Raw genomic sequence first — 20,093 nt, forward strand, 5'->3', positions numbered from 1 at the left:
GTATTTTGGGATGCTATAATCAGTGTATCACCCTTGAAGGGAATTATGTTGAATAAAAAAAACTAATTTTGCCAAAAAAATGTGTTTTACTATGGTAGGCCGGGGACTTTTCAATTGACTTGTTATATGTACAGTGAATGGATATAACTCTGTTGCAAATGATATAGAAATTACGTAAGGAAAAATACAGTCACTTATGAAGAAAATAAAGAAGAAATTACTATATTTGCGCAAGAAAAATGTAGACAAATACGAAATATCATACAAAGTATTTGTTTCTAAAATAGCTACCACTATTCGCTATGAACACAAACGTCAAGTTTTCGCAAAAAATATAACGCAGTTATATAATCCCCAATAAAAGTTTAAGACGTCGTCTGACTTTACAGTTATTTGTTTAAGTAATGTCACGTTAATTTGATGTATTGATGATTAATCTACGCCAAACAGACATAAAAGAGAACCGATAAGATGTGGTAAAATAATAAGAGGACTTTGATCCGACGAAAACGTAATTGTATTTTCTAATTTTGTGTTTGTATACGTTAGTTTACGCACTAATATAAGCTGCGTGGTGTTATAGAGGAACTTTTTTATTAATATATCGGATGTCGTAAAATAGATGAAGTAATTTTGATAGACAAAAGTGTTTAATTAATTAATTAAATAATGCCATTTATATAAGGTTGGGGAAAATTAATTTCGGTTTTCCTAACAGGTGGTTTTAAAGTCCCAAGTATCTCTTTTTTTTTAATTAATTAATTTATTTATTAAATCTAGTATACGACTAACAATTAACTTTAATTTAACTTAATCTACTGTGGGAATGTTCGTCTAGTCGCTCGGTCGGTATGAATGTGTGGCGGTCGATGCGATTGTTTGTCCGAACACTCACTACTATATTTTTGAAAAGGAATTTGCACGAGAACTTAAAACACTGATTGAATAAATACTTGTTCATTTCGTTTATAATTGATACATGTGGTCGACGGGAGAATGGACAGGATATTAGGTTAGCTAGAGGAAGTACGGTAGCGCTGTGGAAGTGGTACTCTTACAAGGGGGTAGAGAAAAGAAAAGAGAGCGAGACGTCGTCGTGGTGGTCTTTTATAGACGGGAACCGCATGGTACCAATCCACCGGCGTTGTCAACCTCTGAACTTGCTGTAGATGAAGACGGTGGCCCGTAGCGGTCGCTACACTACTAACAACTGCGATTAAGATATATTTTCCGCTGAATCATTTAGTGTTCAAACATTTGCATTTGTTGATGTCGCATCAACCCGTTGGCGTTCCATTCCATTATACAAAACGTGATGACTATTCAAAGTTAATTATTTTAATATTGCTCTCAATTTTGTCAAGTCGCAGGATTTGGTCTTGTGGCATCTGCATTATTTGCCTTATCATTTCGTTAATGTTTTTAGGCTGGTCTATATTGGCTAAAACCTTTGTTTCCACAACTTGACTGCATAGTTTAGAATCTTAGGGGATTTTAGTTCACATTTTTCGTGGTAGTACTGGAGAGCTTTAGGAGTTTTTGCCGCTAATTTAGGTTTATTTTTGGAATATCTTCTATTTTAGAGTTCCTTAATGACCTGATATCCTCGATAGTTTGCAGGGTGGTTTTTATCACGACGGCAGCATTTTGGTGGTACATTTTCCGGCTTGTTACACGTTGATTATAAGTGAATTTGTCATTGCAAATGCTCATGCAATATAAAACAGACATGTTTTTTTTTAATATCTTTACGATGTTAGCTAACTCACGCAACTTCAGTTTTCGATCATTCAAAACGATTTTTCTGATTTTTTTGATGTTTTCTGGTGTTGCCACCTCATTTGGAAGTCCACTGCGTCCTGCATTATCGGCGTTTCTACGACCACGTTTGAAGTTAGCAAAGCAACGTTTTATTGTTTTTTTCTGATGGAGCGGAGTCCTTATAACACTTTTCAAACCATTGCTTCGCTTGAGAAGATCAGTCAAGAAGCAGTGTAAAATTAAAACACGAAATTGTTTTTGATCCATTGTTTAGAGAATAGATGAAATATAATATCATGAAATTTTAACAGCTTTCTTTTGAAAGTTAGTACTAAGTGAAAAATCGGTGAATACAATAAAGCTAGCGCCATCTATGTGTTAGGCCTGGAACTTTTTATCCCATGTGTTATTAGAGTGCTCACCGGATACATTTATTTTAATCGTATCATTTTTCATGAGTTTATTTTGGAAGTGGTCACCCCCAACTACCTGATTAAGTACTATACATAATTTCTCCTGATTTCTGACACCTGCAACTATATTCAGAGGTGGTTTATGGGTATCTTTTCATTGTGACTGCGAGGCAACATTATCTTGTTTTTACCAAACCGAATACTAGGTGTCGACGATTTGGTTTCCGCCATTTTTCTTTTGTTCTTGTTGATTTCAACTCTAATCCACTCATGGTAACTTCAGCCAGATCATCTTTACTAAGTTCTTCCGGAACTTCATACGACATTGTATCTATCATTATATCTGTATCTGCTTTTTGATTAGAATTTAATTTTTTCTATTTCTGTATTCACTGAATTCACTTCATCCCAAAAGTGAAAGATTACGTTATGCAATTTCAGTTTTCTAGTTTGAATATATTTTTTATTAATCTCCTAGAACGTCAACAATCTGCCCGTAGGCAATAAGTATTATTTTATGATTTCAGTTATATAATAACTCTCCTGACATGTAGAAGATCACTTCAGTAAGTGATCTACTGTACAACTTATAATCTAAATCTTATTCTATATACTATTCTAACTTATTTTAAAGTATATCCTAACTTATTCTATCTTATTCTAGAGATTATTAAATCTCACTCTATGTGTCTATTAATCACTTCGTATGGTAGTTTGTGTTTGAGCCTACGCACTTCACTGATTGGCGAGTGCATTGGGGTGCACTAATAGTCTTTCAGAATACTTTGCCTAACACTCCGAATCACACTCGTTATAGGTTCTATGGGGATATCGCGCTTAGTCAGTTTGTTGGACACGTAATTAGTTGTTCGACACAGTTTGAATATAAGATGCTTCATGCAGAGGACTATAATACCCTTTATTGATAATTTAGCGTAGCGGAAAGTATCCTTAACCGCTATTTGTACACATATAAGTCAACTGGTAATGTTCATTAGCGTGTGAATCAACCTTGAATTATACGTAATTTAATTTACTTAAACAACACAACTATAGTTACAAAGTAAAACGTACGTTCTTTAAATAAATATTGTTGATTCTTTTACAGATTTTCGTTGAACTGAGCGAACTTCTACAAACCGATGTGGACCAAAGCGAAAAAGAATGGAAAGAGACAGCTCGTTGGATCAAGTACGAGGAAGACGTCGAAGAAGGGGTCGACAGATGGGGCAAACCGCACGTGGCGTCACTCAGCTTCCATTCCTTGCTCAACCTGAGAAAATGCCTCGAAAGCGGGGTAAAAACGAATTGATAAAATCAATAACCATGAAGACATTTATATCGTATTCCGTCTTTAGGTGGTGATATTAGACTTAGAGGAGAAAGATCTTCCCGCCATTGGTTATCGAGCCGGAGAAGAACTGTTCAGAGAAGATCTAATTCGAGAGGAGGACAAGAGCCAGCTGATGAGGGTGTTGCTATTGAGACATCGCCACGTGAACGAGCATCAGGACAGACGGTTCGGCTTCACCAAGAACAAGTATAGCTACACGTCTTTGCAGGTAGGAAAATGAATAATACTTAAAAATGGTTCTTTGTTCATATAAATGTTGTTATATTTCAACTATGATCGATCATAACAATGATTGTACTACAATATTAGGTGTGTGAAAAAGTAATCCACGTTTATAATATATATTCTTCGTCAAGTTTATAGAGCTGAAGAATTATTGTTGACATCTTCCTTGAAATTAAAATGTTTGTTCACTCAAAAAAGCTCTAAATTATGTAACAAATCTCTAAAAAAGCACTTGTGGTTGCGCTCTGTCATAAACGAACATTCGTGGATAATTCAATATATAACCAATAGTGATATTCAATAAACCATTAGTGGATAATTCAATATGACTGATTGTGGTGAATTAGTCGGTAATCTGACTCTGTTGCCCTATCTCATAACTAATTTTTGTTCTATATCAATTCTCCGACTTTTTGGTTCGGGTATAGCTCTTCATTCTATTGCTAATTATATTATTTTAGTATTTTTTGAAACTTGTTGTCATTATTTTGTTTTTATCTCAATTTCGTTATCTCCATATCCTAATACCATAACTTCACGATATTTAAAACTTTTTCTCTGTGGTGGTGTTTCTTTTTTTTCATATTATTTTCGTTTCTTTTATTTTCTTCTAAATTATAGTTACATAGTGTTGTACTTGGAACTTTTTTGAAAGTGAACTGAAAGGAACTAAAAACATATTGTTTCAATATTATCAGCATCTTCCCAGAAAAAGCCTGCCTCTACTGATAAGTAGACCTGTGTCTAGATACTCATTTTACCCTGCTGCACAAATTGGTCTTTTTGGCAGGCATGTCGTCGTCAGCATTAGGAAATTCCTTTGTCTGATATCATTAACAACCTTTCGTTTTTCTTCTTGTGAGATATATTCCCATTAACTTGGTATATTCATATGATTTTTGTCTTTTATTATTTATCTATCGGCTTCTCCAATACATCTTGTTAGCTGTTTCTATAAATGTTTGCTCTGCCTAGGTGCTCTTCTACGTGCCCTATCTCTCCTATTTTCTATAAATGTAAATTTATCTTATTTGTCTTGTCCAATTTTTACTGTGTATACCTTCTGCTCATATAATATGTACAGTGTGTTGCTTTTAACATATAGCTTAATTATAATATAAATGAAATAATGAAATAGAAATAACGTTATTAAATATAATTTATTTTCACGCTATAGTACCTCTCATGATACTTAAACTACAGTTAATTATACAACGACAACACAAGTTTATATGTTAGGGTTGCTATCTCATGTTTCCTCATGAAGTTATTTCGATTCCATTATATATTACCGATTTCCATTATATCTTGTCAATCCTCCAAATGCTCAGGTATATTCTGAAGAATCACATACATATCTATGTATCTAGATCTTACAGTCGCTGTCACTTCCACTCTCTGAATCACAGTTGACGTCTAGATTTCTATTCTATCAAACACTTGTTCAAGATTTCAGCTTTTGCCATTTTCTTCTGTAGGTCTGATGCAGTTCGTCCAAAACGATTATAGGTAATGCTTCTTTCCACAAGTCCAAACAGTTCTCCATATCCTCTCGACTACTATGTCTGTAATGATAATTCTTTTCTACCCCCATATGAATTCAATGATAGGAAGACAAGCATATTACTCTGTGACCATATTCCTCTGCCATCCTATCTGCTATGTATCTTTTTTCAAGCTTGTTTCTAAAAAAGGTAAATTATGATACATACATCACAAATTCTTCATTTAACAGCTTCATCCAAACATCTGCATATTCCTGAGTGTTGTGAAAGTACTTCCAAGATTAAGAGTTCCTCTGAAATAATTGTATTAAATTATGATTATATCGAAAACACAATATCGAAAAAATTACTCACTCTTTTCATACAATTCATATATTTGATTCCGAATAGATCCAACATGGAGTTGATTGATTGATTGATTTTAATTATTTTGAAAGGGCTGTATATATTATATAATATAATATATTCCATACTTATTGGCCAGACCTTTCTTCCTTTTATATATCTTCATTTTCATTAAGTTAGTATTTATTAGGTGTGTGGTTCATTTTATTATAAAAGTTGAATTAGTGATAGTGAAATTTACTTTGAAAAGATGATATTTAAAAACTTGGATTACTTTTCCAGGCACGTAATACATTATTGTTCTCTCTTGTGCGTGATTACAACTTAAAACGATAATTCCAGTCCTACTGGTTGGAAGATGGTGGCCGACGATCGAGCACGAGCAAGAACTGCGCGTGCCAAGGTCAGCTCTGTCCCCACGTATCCACGAAGGGCCGGTCCAGTTCATTGGTGGGCTTTGCCCATCACCATGTGCGTTTTGCTTTTCCACCATTTGCCTATTGGTTTATTTGCTTGATAACTAGCAGCTGTTCTACTAAACCAGACATTCTCTCTCAATCAGTAGCGTAGCCGGTAGTGAACGTTTCTTTACATCACCCAAGCCAGACCTAACGCCAGTCGATTTCTGTTTTTTCCCTCCCCCGTTCCTTTTGTGTTTCGTCTCCCATTATTAATTTTTATTTTATCAAAAAATAATTTCTCACTAAATTATATTTGATGGGCGTTTAAAATATTTGACCTTTTTTAATTCAAACAAATAAAGTAAAATTGCAATATTACAGTAAACAATAATGAATCCTAAATTATTTTTAGGTATTTTTTAAATGTTCTGTTATGAAAAATGGTGTGCTATATTATTTTTCAAAATAGTGTGCAGTGTGTCTAAAGGAAAAGCTCAAATCTCAAAAAACAACAGACAAAAACAATCATATAAAACTATTTAGTTATAAAAATGGTAATACAGAAATGGGTCTCTATAAAATACCATCCAAATATTTTCATTTTTAGGCAGTTGCCTTCGGGTTGTATATTAATTTTTAATATTATTTTTATTGTTTTTGATATTATATTTTCTGTAGATTTAAGATTTTAATACAAAAAGACGTGTACTTTATTATCTCTAGCCATTATACTTTCTCTCATCTTCTTTGCATTATTTATGTACTACATCAAGAAAACAATAGATCTTTTGGGACTAAATATCACTTCGTTTTCGTCTATCTTCACAACGTTGGTGCTGATCACTCAGGTTATGGTAACACTCGCAATAAGTGAAATATCACTCAATAGAATACAGTGAATATATCAGCATTTTTCAATCAATATTCTCACATTTTCTCTGTTGATACAATAATAAGTTTCCATTCCATATTCAGTTCAAACATTTAAGGTAGGGCTGCGATTACAAAAAACAACGCGGAGCTGCAAAAGAAGTGGTGCAATGATTATAACACCTGTCCTTTTGATGATTATAAAAATGTGGTATAGTCCGATGGATGATTATTTATTTTGTTTTCTACAAATGGACGGGTTTATGTAGTTCCCAACCCCAAAAGAACGATCCGGGCTGCCTGATTCCTACAGTCAAGCATGTCGGCATGTAGGTTTCGTTATGATTCTATCTCCAAAATCAGTGAAGGAATTGGGGGATATTTTCATACACAAAAGGAGTAAAATTCTGTTGGAAATAATTTGGACATTCTACTAATCTAACAGGTCAATTGAAAAGTCCCCCGCCTGACACATAGATGGCGCTACTAGCATTAAATCCATATGTTTTTTCGTTAACCCTAATCCTCAAGAGATGCCTGTTTAAATTTGACAGCTGTCGTATAGCTTGTGAATTATAGCATTTTGAGTGAAGCAACTTTTGTTATTGTCAATAAATGGATAAAAAGAAATTTCGCGTGTTAGTAAAATATTGCTTTTTGAAGGAAAAAAATACAGTTGAAGCAAAAACTTGGCTTGATGCCGAATTTCCGAACACCGCCCCAGGAAAATCAGGGATTGGTATGCTAAGCTTAGACGTGATGAAATGAGCACCAAAGACGGTGAACGCAGTGGGCGCACAAAAGAGGTTGTTACCGACGAGAACATTTAAAAAATCCATAAAATGACAGAAATAGCAAATACTCTAAAGATATCAAGTGAACCTATACATCATATCATTCACGAATATTTGGGTATGAGAAAGCTCTGTACAAAGTGGGTGCCGCGCGAGCTCACTTTTGACCAAAAACAACGACAAGTTGATGATTCGGAGCAGTGTTTGAAGATGATCAAGCGTAACAAACCCGAGTTTTTGCGACTATTACATAGCGTTATTGGACTGTTTGAAGGACGAAATCGCCGAAAAACGGCCGCATTTGAAGAAAAAGAAAGTGCTGCTTCACCAAGACAATGCACCGTGTCAAAAATCCATGAATTGGGCTTCGAATTGCTTCCTCATTCACCGTATTCTCCATATCGGGCCCCGAGCGACTATTTCCTGTTCTTAGATCTCAAAAGAATGCTTGCTGGGAAGAATTATATTGAATAAAAAAACTAATTTTGCCAAAGAAATGTGTTTTACTATGGTAGGCCGGAAACTTTTCAATTGACCTGTTATCCCGCGAAGAATTACAGCTATTTTAAAAGCAGAGGGCAACAAACAAACCTTTTTAATGAATAAATATTATGAATATGTCAGGTGTTCATACTATTTTGTCCATCTTCTACATACAACTTCTATTTTATATAATTACTTGAGTCGTTTTGTCTTCTAATACAACTAAAGTATTATATTCTTTAGCACTTTGACTGTCTGAGTTGTATGGCTTACATTATCCTATATAAATATTAGTTATTAAATAGTCTGCGATATTAGCGTTTGTTAGTTTTACTTTTCTTGTCTCAATTCTCATTATCTGAGTTAAAAGGATTATTGTATTTTTTAATATAAATATGACAAAATGCCATTATTTCCTTTGCTATCATCCTCAAACAAGCTGTTTTTTTCATAGTAATTTGGCGTAAATTCCCACTTGCTCCATGGCAACCTACAAATTAGTGATATAAAAGTATATCATCTGTATAGAATATTTTCATATAAAATACATAAGAAACGCTATATAATGTACATTATACATTGTTATTATCTTAAATATTATAATACAATGCAACAAATTTTCTTTATTTAAGTATGAACATTAAAAATCAATATCTCACAAGACATTTCAAGTTACATATACTGAATATACTGACAAATTTTTTTTATATATAACATCTTTATTAGATACGCTTAGTACAATCTTAATTATTATTATTATTACAATTAATTTATTACTACTTTTCCTATGTGCTTGGATTAATTAGCAAGCAAGACGAGTACGAGAAAATACATCAGTATGTATTCCTCAATTATAAAATTATAATTATTTATTAATTATTAACTTATAGCTATAGTTTACACTAATAATACACACTAAATGTTCACACAAGTTCGTATGGTTTTGTTCGTTTCAGTCTCCTGACATCCTGTGCGCTGTCCAGCAGTTGTATTGCTTCCACGTTAGAATGATTTAGTAATCTTCTTTCGTGTTTCAAGGCGAAATCCTGCACAACTTCGCAAATCCATTTGATTTCCAGGTCATCGTGCAGTTCTTCATTGGTTACATAGCGATAGGCATTGGTAATCTATCGAAGAATCTTGTTTTGACAGCGCTGTATGACTAACTGATTTGAATATTTAGTGCAACCCCATATTTGCACCCCATAGGTCCAAATTGGCTTTATAATTGTATTATAGATCAACCTCTTTGATTTTAGATCAAGTTGGGAGTATCTTCCGACTAACCAGTATAGTTGTTTTACTTTGGTTCTAATGTGTTTTGCTTTTTGTCTAACGTGATGCTTCCAATTTAATCTACCGTTAAGATGGATTCCAAGGTATTTTGCTGATTCTGCTTGAGGAATCGGGCATCCATTGAGTGATATAATTAAGTTTTTATTATTTCGCCTTAATGCAAAATTAACGTGGACAGATTTGGAGCTATTAAGTTGAATTTTCCAATCTTTTGTCCATTTGTCGATTTTGTTGACTGCCACTTGCACTTTTTCTATTGCCCTAGGCAGAGATATATCTTTTGTCATAATAACTGTGTCATCAGCAAAGGTTCCAAGAAGTGTTTCTTTTGTTGTTGGAATACTGACATATTTGATTCCTAAACATTATTTCCTTTTTTATATGTTTGTTATATATAGGTGTATAATCGAGCGCTATCCATTTTATATATTATATTATATGTAGCCATGCAAATTTTTTCTGTTTTAGCCTTTGAAATCCTATTGATTTTTTTTTATTCTACCAGAACAAGCAACACCTAATAATTTTTTTCTTATTACATTGTCTTGGTCAGAATATTGGGCACAATCAGTCGTTTTAAAAAATAGCGCATTCGCTGGTATCATATGTGATGGAGAATTTTCGTTAAATTTAGATTTGTACATATTTCTGAAAATCCAAATTACGAAGTCATTATGCTAGACAGGAAAATCTGGCATAAAAATAAATCAGTGCATAAAGATTTTATCAACAAAAGAATCAAGCACAAGTCAGGTGGTCAGGTATGGTGTTCAGCTCTGAGGTTAACCAGCCAAAGCAACAGAAATATCATACACAGATTCTGAAACAAGATACTGAGAAGTATTGTTGATGCCCCATGATACATTTATAATGATAATCTGCATGAGAACCTGAGGATAGAAATTCTCAATAACGTTAATAAGGACTATACTCAAAGAACATACACAGAATACTCTATCAGCACGTCCATATTGTGGTACTCCAGTTATTAGATAATGATAGCTTAGTTAGAAGATTAAAGAAACTAAAACTGTTTGTTCTGGTTCAGTGAAGCTATAAGCTATAACGAAAACTCAGTTTTAACGCAACATTTAAAACAGTGACATAGATGTTAAGCCAAATGTGTCTATCGTAGAATAAGCACCGTGGTAAATTAGGATAAAATCAACTAGCTTTTACGTTTACTAAATTTACTAGATTGCTATACTAAATAATCTTAAATAGCTTCACACACAAACGTATTAAGATAGATCTCTGGTACTATTAAATAACATCTGGGTAACATAAAATTGAAGTCACTATTCGTCTATTTCAAAAAGATATGGTAATCATAGGTTTTCAGACCACTCAATTTACTTCCTTTGAAGAAAGGTTATATTTGTACTTCTTTTATTTATTTTTTTAGTTAGTTTGTTAGTTTATTAGCTATTAAAATTACAATTAGGAATTGCACCTTGGTTAAACACTGCTCTTCTACAGTTGGGTCCAGAATAATCTGGTCCCCTGAAGTGATTCCCTCAAGTTTGCCATTGTTTACTTTTAAAAACAATTTCTGCGTTAAAACAAATTAAAACAACAAATAATATTTACCTTAAATGCTACAAAAGTAGCCCAACCCTCTAGTGGTCTCGTTGTACATTGTTCTTACATCTTAGCAAAATACTGTCTAATTTCTTCTTCTCTGATTCCCTGAATTTCACATTCTTCGACTTTCATTCTCAACAAATTCTAGCTACATCTTAGCTATAAAATAAATGTCTAATTATTACCAATTGCTACAATTTTTGCTACTATTCTTGATGGACAAACCTCATTAATGTCTATTGTTTATGTCCTATTATTCGATCCAATATAAATTAAATTGATACTCTTTGGATTTTATAACTTTTAAAAATTTAATCTTACATTCTGCACTTACCCTTGTTCTTCCATATTTTATAACCAATGTATGTTAAACCACCAAGAATAGCACAACAATTTAATTATTAATATTATAGAATTATTAATATAACACAAAATCTAAATATTCTAGATTTGTTTGTTGTTTTGATTTGATCGACTGTACCGATCTATTCGAAAATAATGTACCAGAATGTAAAGAAAGACAATATAATTCATTATATACTTATTACAAATTACCCACTGAGTAGATTGATAAACCACTAAGGGTAATAAAATATAAAAATAAAGAAGATGTTTCGCACCTTTTAGTCGAGGCCTATTGGAAATCTAAAGATAATTACCATTGGAAGAATTACCGAAGAATTAGAGCTATTTCAAAACCAAGTGATGACAACAAGGCATTAAGAAATAAATATATTTTCTATATCAGATGTTCATATTATTTTGTCCATTACCAGAAGATCCCAGCGGTCTCTAACTGAGCTCTAAAGCAGTCGGAAGTGCTATGTCCTAACTATTCCTAAATTAATCTGCGCTAGTGGTTAGGACATACAGTGAGAAAGCATGGTGCTCATTCTATATCTCTATATTTTGTGAATTTACAGAAATATAATATTTTACTGGTAATTCATTCCATATTATCTCCTGCTATTATTTTCTATTAAATAAGTACTAATCATGTAATTTTAATAAACTAATCGAACATACACTAGATGATGAGAATTTTCATACACTAGACGACAGATTAAAAACAAATAACACTTCGGAAATTTGAATCTCAAGTTCTAGTGATGCAAATTAGGATTTGTAGTAAATATAAACTTTCCCTTGAGATATCTTGTATATTGTTATACTAAAATGCCCATCAGAGATTAACATTTAAAAGATATTTATTCCGTTTAAGATAAAAATATTTTCTTTCATTTATAGAAATTATTTTTTGATAAAAATTCTAATTTTATTACTATCTAATTAATACATCGTAGCATATTGCAAGTACCCACTGACTGTAATTGCGAATATTTCGACTTAAGGATAAACAAAAACTTGCCACCGCAGCCAACTAACCATATTTGTTTGCTATAAAACCTACCCCCGCCGCCAGTCGCCCATATTTATTTAGATTTGAGGTTATTTCGTCCCCATTTTCTCGTAGGCTTGAGCATTGATGTACTTATGAGTGTTTCTTTTACAGCTGAATGATTTCGATCATAAAGCCGGGGACTCCGGCATGAGCAAAGTGTGCTCGTGCAAGGAAAGGCTCTGTCCGCATCCCGCTGTTAAATGGCGGTCCAGTTCTTTGACGGTTTTTACTACCCATCAAGTGGGTTTTTACGTATCGAGCTAGTTAATAGTGTATCGATTTTGTTTTTCTTTCATCTCATGTCATACCCCGCCCTTTTTTACAACCACTAACAAGAAGGTTTGACGTTTTTTCCTTAGTTTAGTATGCGAAGTTTGCCCTGATTTTTAGTTTTAAATGAAACTATATGGAATACAGAAATAACTAAAATATGCATTATTCCCAAATAATATAGTAATAGAGAGAAAACTCAATAGGGATCTCTGGACAAAATTTTCCTAATAAAACATTCAAGGGTGATACACTGATTAAACCTCTTCATTCGACGAAAATTTCTTCCCAGCGAGCATTATTTTTAGAACAGAAAATAGTCGCTGGGGCCTAGATCTGAAGAATACGATGGATGAGGAAGCAATTCAAAGCCCAATTCATGGATTTTTGCCATCGTTTTCACTGACTTGTGACACGGTGCATTGTCTTGGTGAAGCAGCATTTTAATTTTCTTCAAATGCGGTCGTTTTTCAGCGATTTCGCCCTTCAAACAGTCCAATAACACTACGTAATAGTCGCTGTTGATGGTTCTTCTTTTTCCAAGGTAGTCAGTGAATATTATTCTATGCGCATCCCAAAATACAGACGCCATAACCTTGCCAGCCGACTGTTGCGTTATCCCACGTTTTAGAGCGGGTTCATCATGTGCAATCCACTCGGATGACTGTCGATTGGACTTAGGTGTAAAATGATGGAATCACGTAATTAACATGCCGAATATTACTTGGAATGTGAATTGGAACGAAATCGGTAATTCATAAGACCATTTTACAATTTTGGCCCAAGTTAGAATCAGAGCCAAAATTGTAAAATTTCAATAGTCCATATCTCGGAAACTATAAGAGATAATGCAATTTGGTAATCGACAGCGTAATTATCATACCGAATACTTACTTGGAGTGTGAATTGTCACATTTCAAACATTGATTCATCCATTGTCACGTCTCGACGCAAAAACTCGAAAAAAAAAAGTGAGCTCGCGCGGCCCGTTTTATTCAGAGCTTTCTCATACCCAAATATTTGTGAATGATATGATATACATGTTCAGTTAATATCTTTAGAATGTCTGCTATTTCTGTCATTTTATGGATTTTTTAAATGTTTTCGTCGGTAACAACCTCTTTTGGGCGTCCACTGCGTTCACCGTCTTCGGTGCTCTTTTCCCCACGTCTAAACTTAACATAACAATCGCTGATGATTGGTTTTCGTGGGGCGGTATCTGGAAACTCGGCATCAAGCCAAATTTTTGCTTCAACTGTATTTTTTCCGTTCAAAAAGCAATATTTTATCAACATGCGAAATTCCTTTTTTTCACAATAACAAAAGTTGCTTCACTCAAAATGCCATAATTCACAAACTAATGATCCGACAGCTGTCAAATTTATACACGGATCTGTTGAGGGTTAGGGCTAACTAAAAAACATATGGATTTTTTTCTAGTAGCACCATCTATGTGCCAGGCCGCGTACTTTTCAATTGACCTGTTATTCAGTAGGTCTTCAACAAGGCAGAGTATTGGCTATAATATTGGATCTCTTGTACAATATTTATCTACTGACCTCAAATACCGTTACTATGGCAAACACATTTACTAAAATGCACCTATGGCTGAAAACTTGGGGGATTAAGGCTTGAAAGAAGCACATATTTACTAAACGTAAACAAAATGGGTTTAAGCTGAACCAAATATATTGCTTTATAGGATGGAAATGAAATTATCCCCAGAAAACAATATATTGCTTTAAAAATAAATACTTATTCTCTTGTGGTCCTACAAAATCCAATTATGGGTTGCTGCCAATCAGCTAAATATGAAGATGCATTACTCCACAAATATCTCCGGATTTGGCGCATGCGCATATTGAGCTCCATTTAATTTTAAAACAGAATAATACGAGTTTGGCACATGCGTACATACAGCTTTATTTACTTACTTTTTTTTGTCGGGATTATTAGATTTAACATCGAAAATATATATAAGTAGGTAAATAGGTTCAGGGCGTAAATAAAAATGGTAAAATTTTGGAAATAACACATTTTATTTAAAAAATTAAATTTGAATTAAATGGAATAATAAAAATAAATTCTAGATGCCTTTCTATTTTTATAAAAACGCCATATTTAAATTAATTTACATATTTGAACAATTAACTAGAACTCCAAGAACCATATAAATAAACATTACCATAAAAAAGACCGAAATCGTTTAGATCAAACCCAGCCAATATAGTTAAAACCAAAGAAAAAAGCCACCACTATATATGAAAACGGTGAAATGCTCCTAAAAATCTTCAAATATGATCAACTATGATCGCTACTATTCTTGATCCACAAACCCTATTAATGAATTGACTACATTGAGCTTTCGATTAACATATTGTACATTTACTAGCCTAAAATGAATGGATTATCGTACTTTTAAGCTGAAACAAATCTCAGACAATACATCATTATTTTTACAAAACAATAATTAGTTTACCTAAACTCTTATATAATAATGCATTGTATTTTTCTTGTCATTAGATCATTAGGGTGTCGTTGATAGTTTTATATTTTGTTTATTTCATCCAGGTCTAGTTAGTTTTGTTAGCGAATTTAATTATTTTATAGTGTCACTGTACACTGTTCTTACATCTTAGCAAAATGCCGTTTAATTTGTTCTTCTCTGATTCCCTGAATTTCACATTCTTCGACTTTTACTCTAAAGAAATTCTGGCTTCATCTTACCTATAAAATGTTACCAGTTACTACAATTTTGACTACTATTTTTGATGGACAAACTTCATTAACGACTTGACTACTTCCAACACAACCAGAATCATTTTTTTCTCTGTTCTTGTTAGCAGTAATTGTTGGCATATGTTGATACCTATTCGATTTCGTTGAAAATTATGTATTATAAATTTGGCAGTTAACATTCCCACTATAAATAAAATTGATGCTGTTTGGATTTTATAACTTTTAAAAATGTAACCTTATATTCTGCACTTACCCTTGTTTTTCCATATTTTAAAACCAGTATAGGTTAAAACACCAAAAATAACACCACAATTTAATTATTATTACTATAGAATTATAAATGTAAAACAAAATCTAAATATTGTAGATTCTTTGTTGTTTTGACTTGATCGACTAGAAGAATGTACCAGAATGTAAAGAAAGACAATATAGTTTATTCTTTTCTATGGTTTATTCTACGCAGGAAAGTGCGCCTGCGCCAAATCTGGACATATTTGTGGAGTAACGCATCCTCTAAATATGCAGTAAACAGTGAAATGCATATGTTGAAACGTGTTTGTCCTAAAATGTGTGTGTCCAGTATATATCCAGGACGGATATAGGCTTTTGAACAGGAGATGATTTACTGAATTTTCTAATACCTATCAAATTTAGTAACTATCATATAAAAATACTTATTACATGTTACCCACTGGGTAGATTAATAAACCACTAAGTGTAATAAAAAAATGGAAATGAAAAGGGGGTTTTGCACCTTTTAGCCGAGTCCTATTGGAAATCTACTGATAATTACCATCGGGTGGACAAAAGAGAATAGACACGAATCTATTCCACGAAGAATTACAGCTATTTCAAAATCAAATGGCGACTGAACAACGTATTAATAAATAAATATTGTCTATATCAGGTGTTAATACTGTTTTGTTCATTCCCAGTAGCTCCCAGCAGTCTCTAACTGAGCTCTAAAGCAGTCGGAAGTACTTTATCGATTGAATAAATATACCAATAAATGAAATTCTCGCATCTGAAAATAAAATATTGATCCGCACTTGTTCCTAAATTAAGCTGCGCTGGATTAAGCCATAACTGTCAGCAGCAAAAGCTATAAGTCGGCGGTATCCAATTTTAGCCGCTTATATTGGAAGATATAAATCTCAAAAACACGTTGGTTTGACAAAGCGATGCTATGAATGTATGGCAGCAGGGCATGCAACAACAGGTCTTTTGAAAGTTCACCCTTAACGAAAAACACAAAAAAAATCCATAACCTTCAAAGCAATTTTAATGGTTCTTTATAGTAGTGGAGCTGATTTGCATGAAAGCTACTGGAAGTGAAATGAAAAAGGCATCAGTATAGTCAGCAAGCAATAAATATCATGGCGCGTCTTCGTATATTCTGAGAATTTTTATTTCCATATTCGGTTTAATACGATTAGTTGTTATCTAGAATCATGGGCTATAATATATAGAAGGCCATCAAGAAGTATTTATAAAAGGTGAGGCAAAAATACCGCTACCAGTTTGATTGCCTTACTTCAATTGCCTTGCTTGATTTGATAACTTTGCTCAAAGAAAAGATAAGTAAGTTTGGTTTTCATAAAAACTTTACTTGCTCTTAATATATTTTTTTTCGTTATGAATGCGAAATTATATCGTCTAAATGGTGACCGGGATTCGCTATGCGGCTTTCGATTCTTTTTAATGCATTTTTCATGACATCCTGCAACATCTGAAGCTGAATTTCTTCAATTTCATGACGAATATTGTCTTTCAGATGTTGAATCGTTTGGGGCTTATTCACATAAATTTTGATTTTAAAAATCCTCATAGAAAAGTTTGGTGCTCTTAAATCAGGAGATCTGGCTGGTCATACTAAATCGTCACTTCACGAAATTAAAGTATTCATGGAAAATCGTCATTCAATAATTGAATTGTTGAACGAGCTGTATGTGCTATGGCCCCATCTTGCTGAAACCACATGTCCTCTAGTCCTGGCTCTTCCATTTCAGGGACAAGCAAATTTCGTTTCATGGAGACCTTGGTCATTTTCAAAAAAATAGGAACCAATGATGTTGTCAGCATGAATACCATACCATACGCTTGTTTTCAGTAGGTGCAATGATGTTTCATGAATTAATTGAGCATTCTGTGTTCCCCAAAACCGACTGTTCTGTTTACTGACGTAGCCACTGGGAAAAAATGGGCCTCATCGCTCACTACTGTAGCAATTCTTGGACTAATTGAATATTGTTATTCGAACATTTTCGAATCAGTTTTCAAAATTCCGCTGAGTTGCAATAATGAAACGATTATTTTCAATAAATATTGTCACGATTTCATATATTGTCATAATAAAATGTGGACGTCTACACAACACAATGGTTAAAGCGAAACTGAGCTAAACGTCACATAAAAGATGATGATGGCGCGCAATCAATATGGTAGCGGGACTTTTGCCCCATCTGTTACAGACAAATAGAGCTTAGAAAAGATTTGATGAGTTTTTTAAACTATCGCCTGAAATAAATGAAACCATATTGTTATCATACTACCACTCTAGTTAAAAATGTTTTTATTTTATTGTTAATATGTTAGTTCCTATTTTTAAATAATGTACTATAATAAATATAGACAAAACAATAGAACAAATAAAAATGCAAAAAGTAAACAATGTACAATAACCTAAATACTAAATACAAATTAAACATATACCTAATCATAGAAAAAAAAACTAATCCACGACATAATTAAAAATGATCGCACAATAACTACTATAGTTTTTTAAATAAAAAGTAAATGCTTTATTTGTTATTGAATGATAATATTTTTTATCAAAAATCGAGAGAGTAATCGAAATATTATATATCTATTATTGCCATAAAAACATTCAAAAGTATTTTACTATTTATTATTCACAATTTTAATCTTTTTACCCTATTACATTAACAATCTTGAAAAATATCGCTCTAAAATGCTGCTGTATTAATATACAATATATTGTTATTTACAAGCAAACTACCAAAAAAATCATAAGACTATATATATTACATATAAATCTATATGTAAGCATAAATTGGGTAGATTTTTGTCAAGGTCGCGGTTAGAACAACAGAGCAAAATAAAAAGACAGTCATTAGTAAAAAGATCCCATGAAGATCCAGTCACAGCATCAATAAACCTACAAACCCACCTGGATCAAATACAATTATGGTTGAAGACATGGCGCATTAAAGCCAATGGATCAAAATCCACGCATATAACGTTTACTCTGCGTAGAAGAACATGTCCACCAGTGAATATCAATCATCGTCAACTCCCCCAAGTAGAGCATGTTAAATATCTTGGTATGCATTTAGATCGACGACTAACCTGGAAGAAGCACATACTCTCTAAACGGAAACAACTGGGACTAAAATTATATCAAATGTATTGGCTCATTGGGCGCAAATCCAAGTTATCATTAGATAACAAGGTATTGCTGTATGAGTCTATACTCAAGCCCATTTGGACATATGGAATTCAACTATGGGGTACCGCTAGCAAATCTAATATATCCATCATTCAACGGTTCCAAAATAAGGTGTTGCGTGCCATTGTTGATGCTCCGTACTATATTTCAAATAAAGTGATACAACGCGATATTCCTCTAGAACCTATAACGAGTGTAATTCAACGTGTTTGTGTGAAGTACTTCGAAAGAGTGTCAGTGCATCCCAATGTACTCGCTAATCAGCTAAATATGCGACGTGATAGTGAAGTGCGTAGACTAAAACGTTTAACACCACCTGATCTGATTACTGGACATATGTAGAGTTTAGAATAAGCATTAGAATAAGACTAATTAATTAAGATAATATTTTATACAGAAGATTGCTTAATGAAGTGATTTTCTACATGCCATGTATATATAATATAGACATAAGAAATACTTATTGCCAATAGGGCAGATTGTGGACTCAAGAGTAATAAAAAAAAATTAGTAAAAAGTAATAAAACCAGTCGGACCGAAAATAGCGACTAAAAACAGTCAACTGAAACAGTCACTGGTAAAAAGTAGTCGGTAGTCAATTTCAATCGATAGTTCCCAACGCTAATATTTAGTACTGTGCTATTTTCAGTTATTTTCGTGCGTAAAATCGAAAATATAAGTGTACCAGCAAAGCCGCGCTAATTTACCGCTGACAGATATTTACCACTTGACATCCGCGCGACCGTTTGTCACAAGTGTATTTGTGTCCTCAAATTCGTTGATACCCGTGTGAAGATTGGCCCACGTATTTTAATTGAAAAGCGCGGTGAAATGTTAAAACCACATGACCGGGACACAATAAACCGAAAACCGGGACGTCTGGCTTTCGTTCGTTCGGTTCGGGCAAAATTAACTCTCAGACCTTGGCTTTTTTCTCCCTATCTCCGCGCGTCCAAATCGGGGCAGAACTTCGGAGCGGCGGCCATAATGGCTTTCCCGTCTCATTGTCCTGTCAAACTCCCCGGCAAGTTTCCGCCAGCGGTAGCGACAGGAGCTGTGTCCCGCCAAATATCCGCATATTGCCCATTCCGCAAACAAAAACGGTACCGAAACTTTCTGCATACTCAACGAAATGGCCCCGATATCCTGTATTGTTTTCTGGATGAAATTCACGCGATACAA

At 33.5% G+C, this 20,093-nt stretch overlaps 1 protein-coding gene across 4 annotated transcripts in view; it reads left to right on the top strand.

The window, feature by feature from the left end:
- Ae2 (anion exchange protein Ae2) overlaps nt 1–20,093 on the top strand; it is a 212,364-nt gene that overhangs the window by 140,957 nt on the left and 51,314 nt on the right. For 2 of the 4 annotated variants that reach the window (XM_076415695.1, XM_076415699.1), the window contains 4 exons: nt 3,283–3,471; nt 3,533–3,736; nt 5,946–6,074; nt 12,545–12,673. In XM_076415695.1, the coding sequence (XP_076271810.1) occupies nt 3,283–3,471; nt 3,533–3,736; nt 5,946–6,074; nt 12,545–12,673 (651 nt within the window). The remainder of the gene's footprint in view (nt 1–3,282; nt 3,472–3,532; nt 3,737–5,945; nt 6,075–12,544; nt 12,674–20,093) is intronic. The other 2 variants (XM_076415697.1, XM_076415698.1) reach the window with 2 other exon arrangements.

The sequence above is a fragment of the Rhynchophorus ferrugineus genome, unplaced genomic scaffold, assembly GCF_030347505.1.
Source record: "Rhynchophorus ferrugineus isolate W39M unplaced genomic scaffold, kcgeb_rfMv2 rfM10, whole genome shotgun sequence".
NCBI lineage: Eukaryota > Metazoa > Arthropoda > Insecta > Coleoptera > Curculionidae > Rhynchophorus > Rhynchophorus ferrugineus.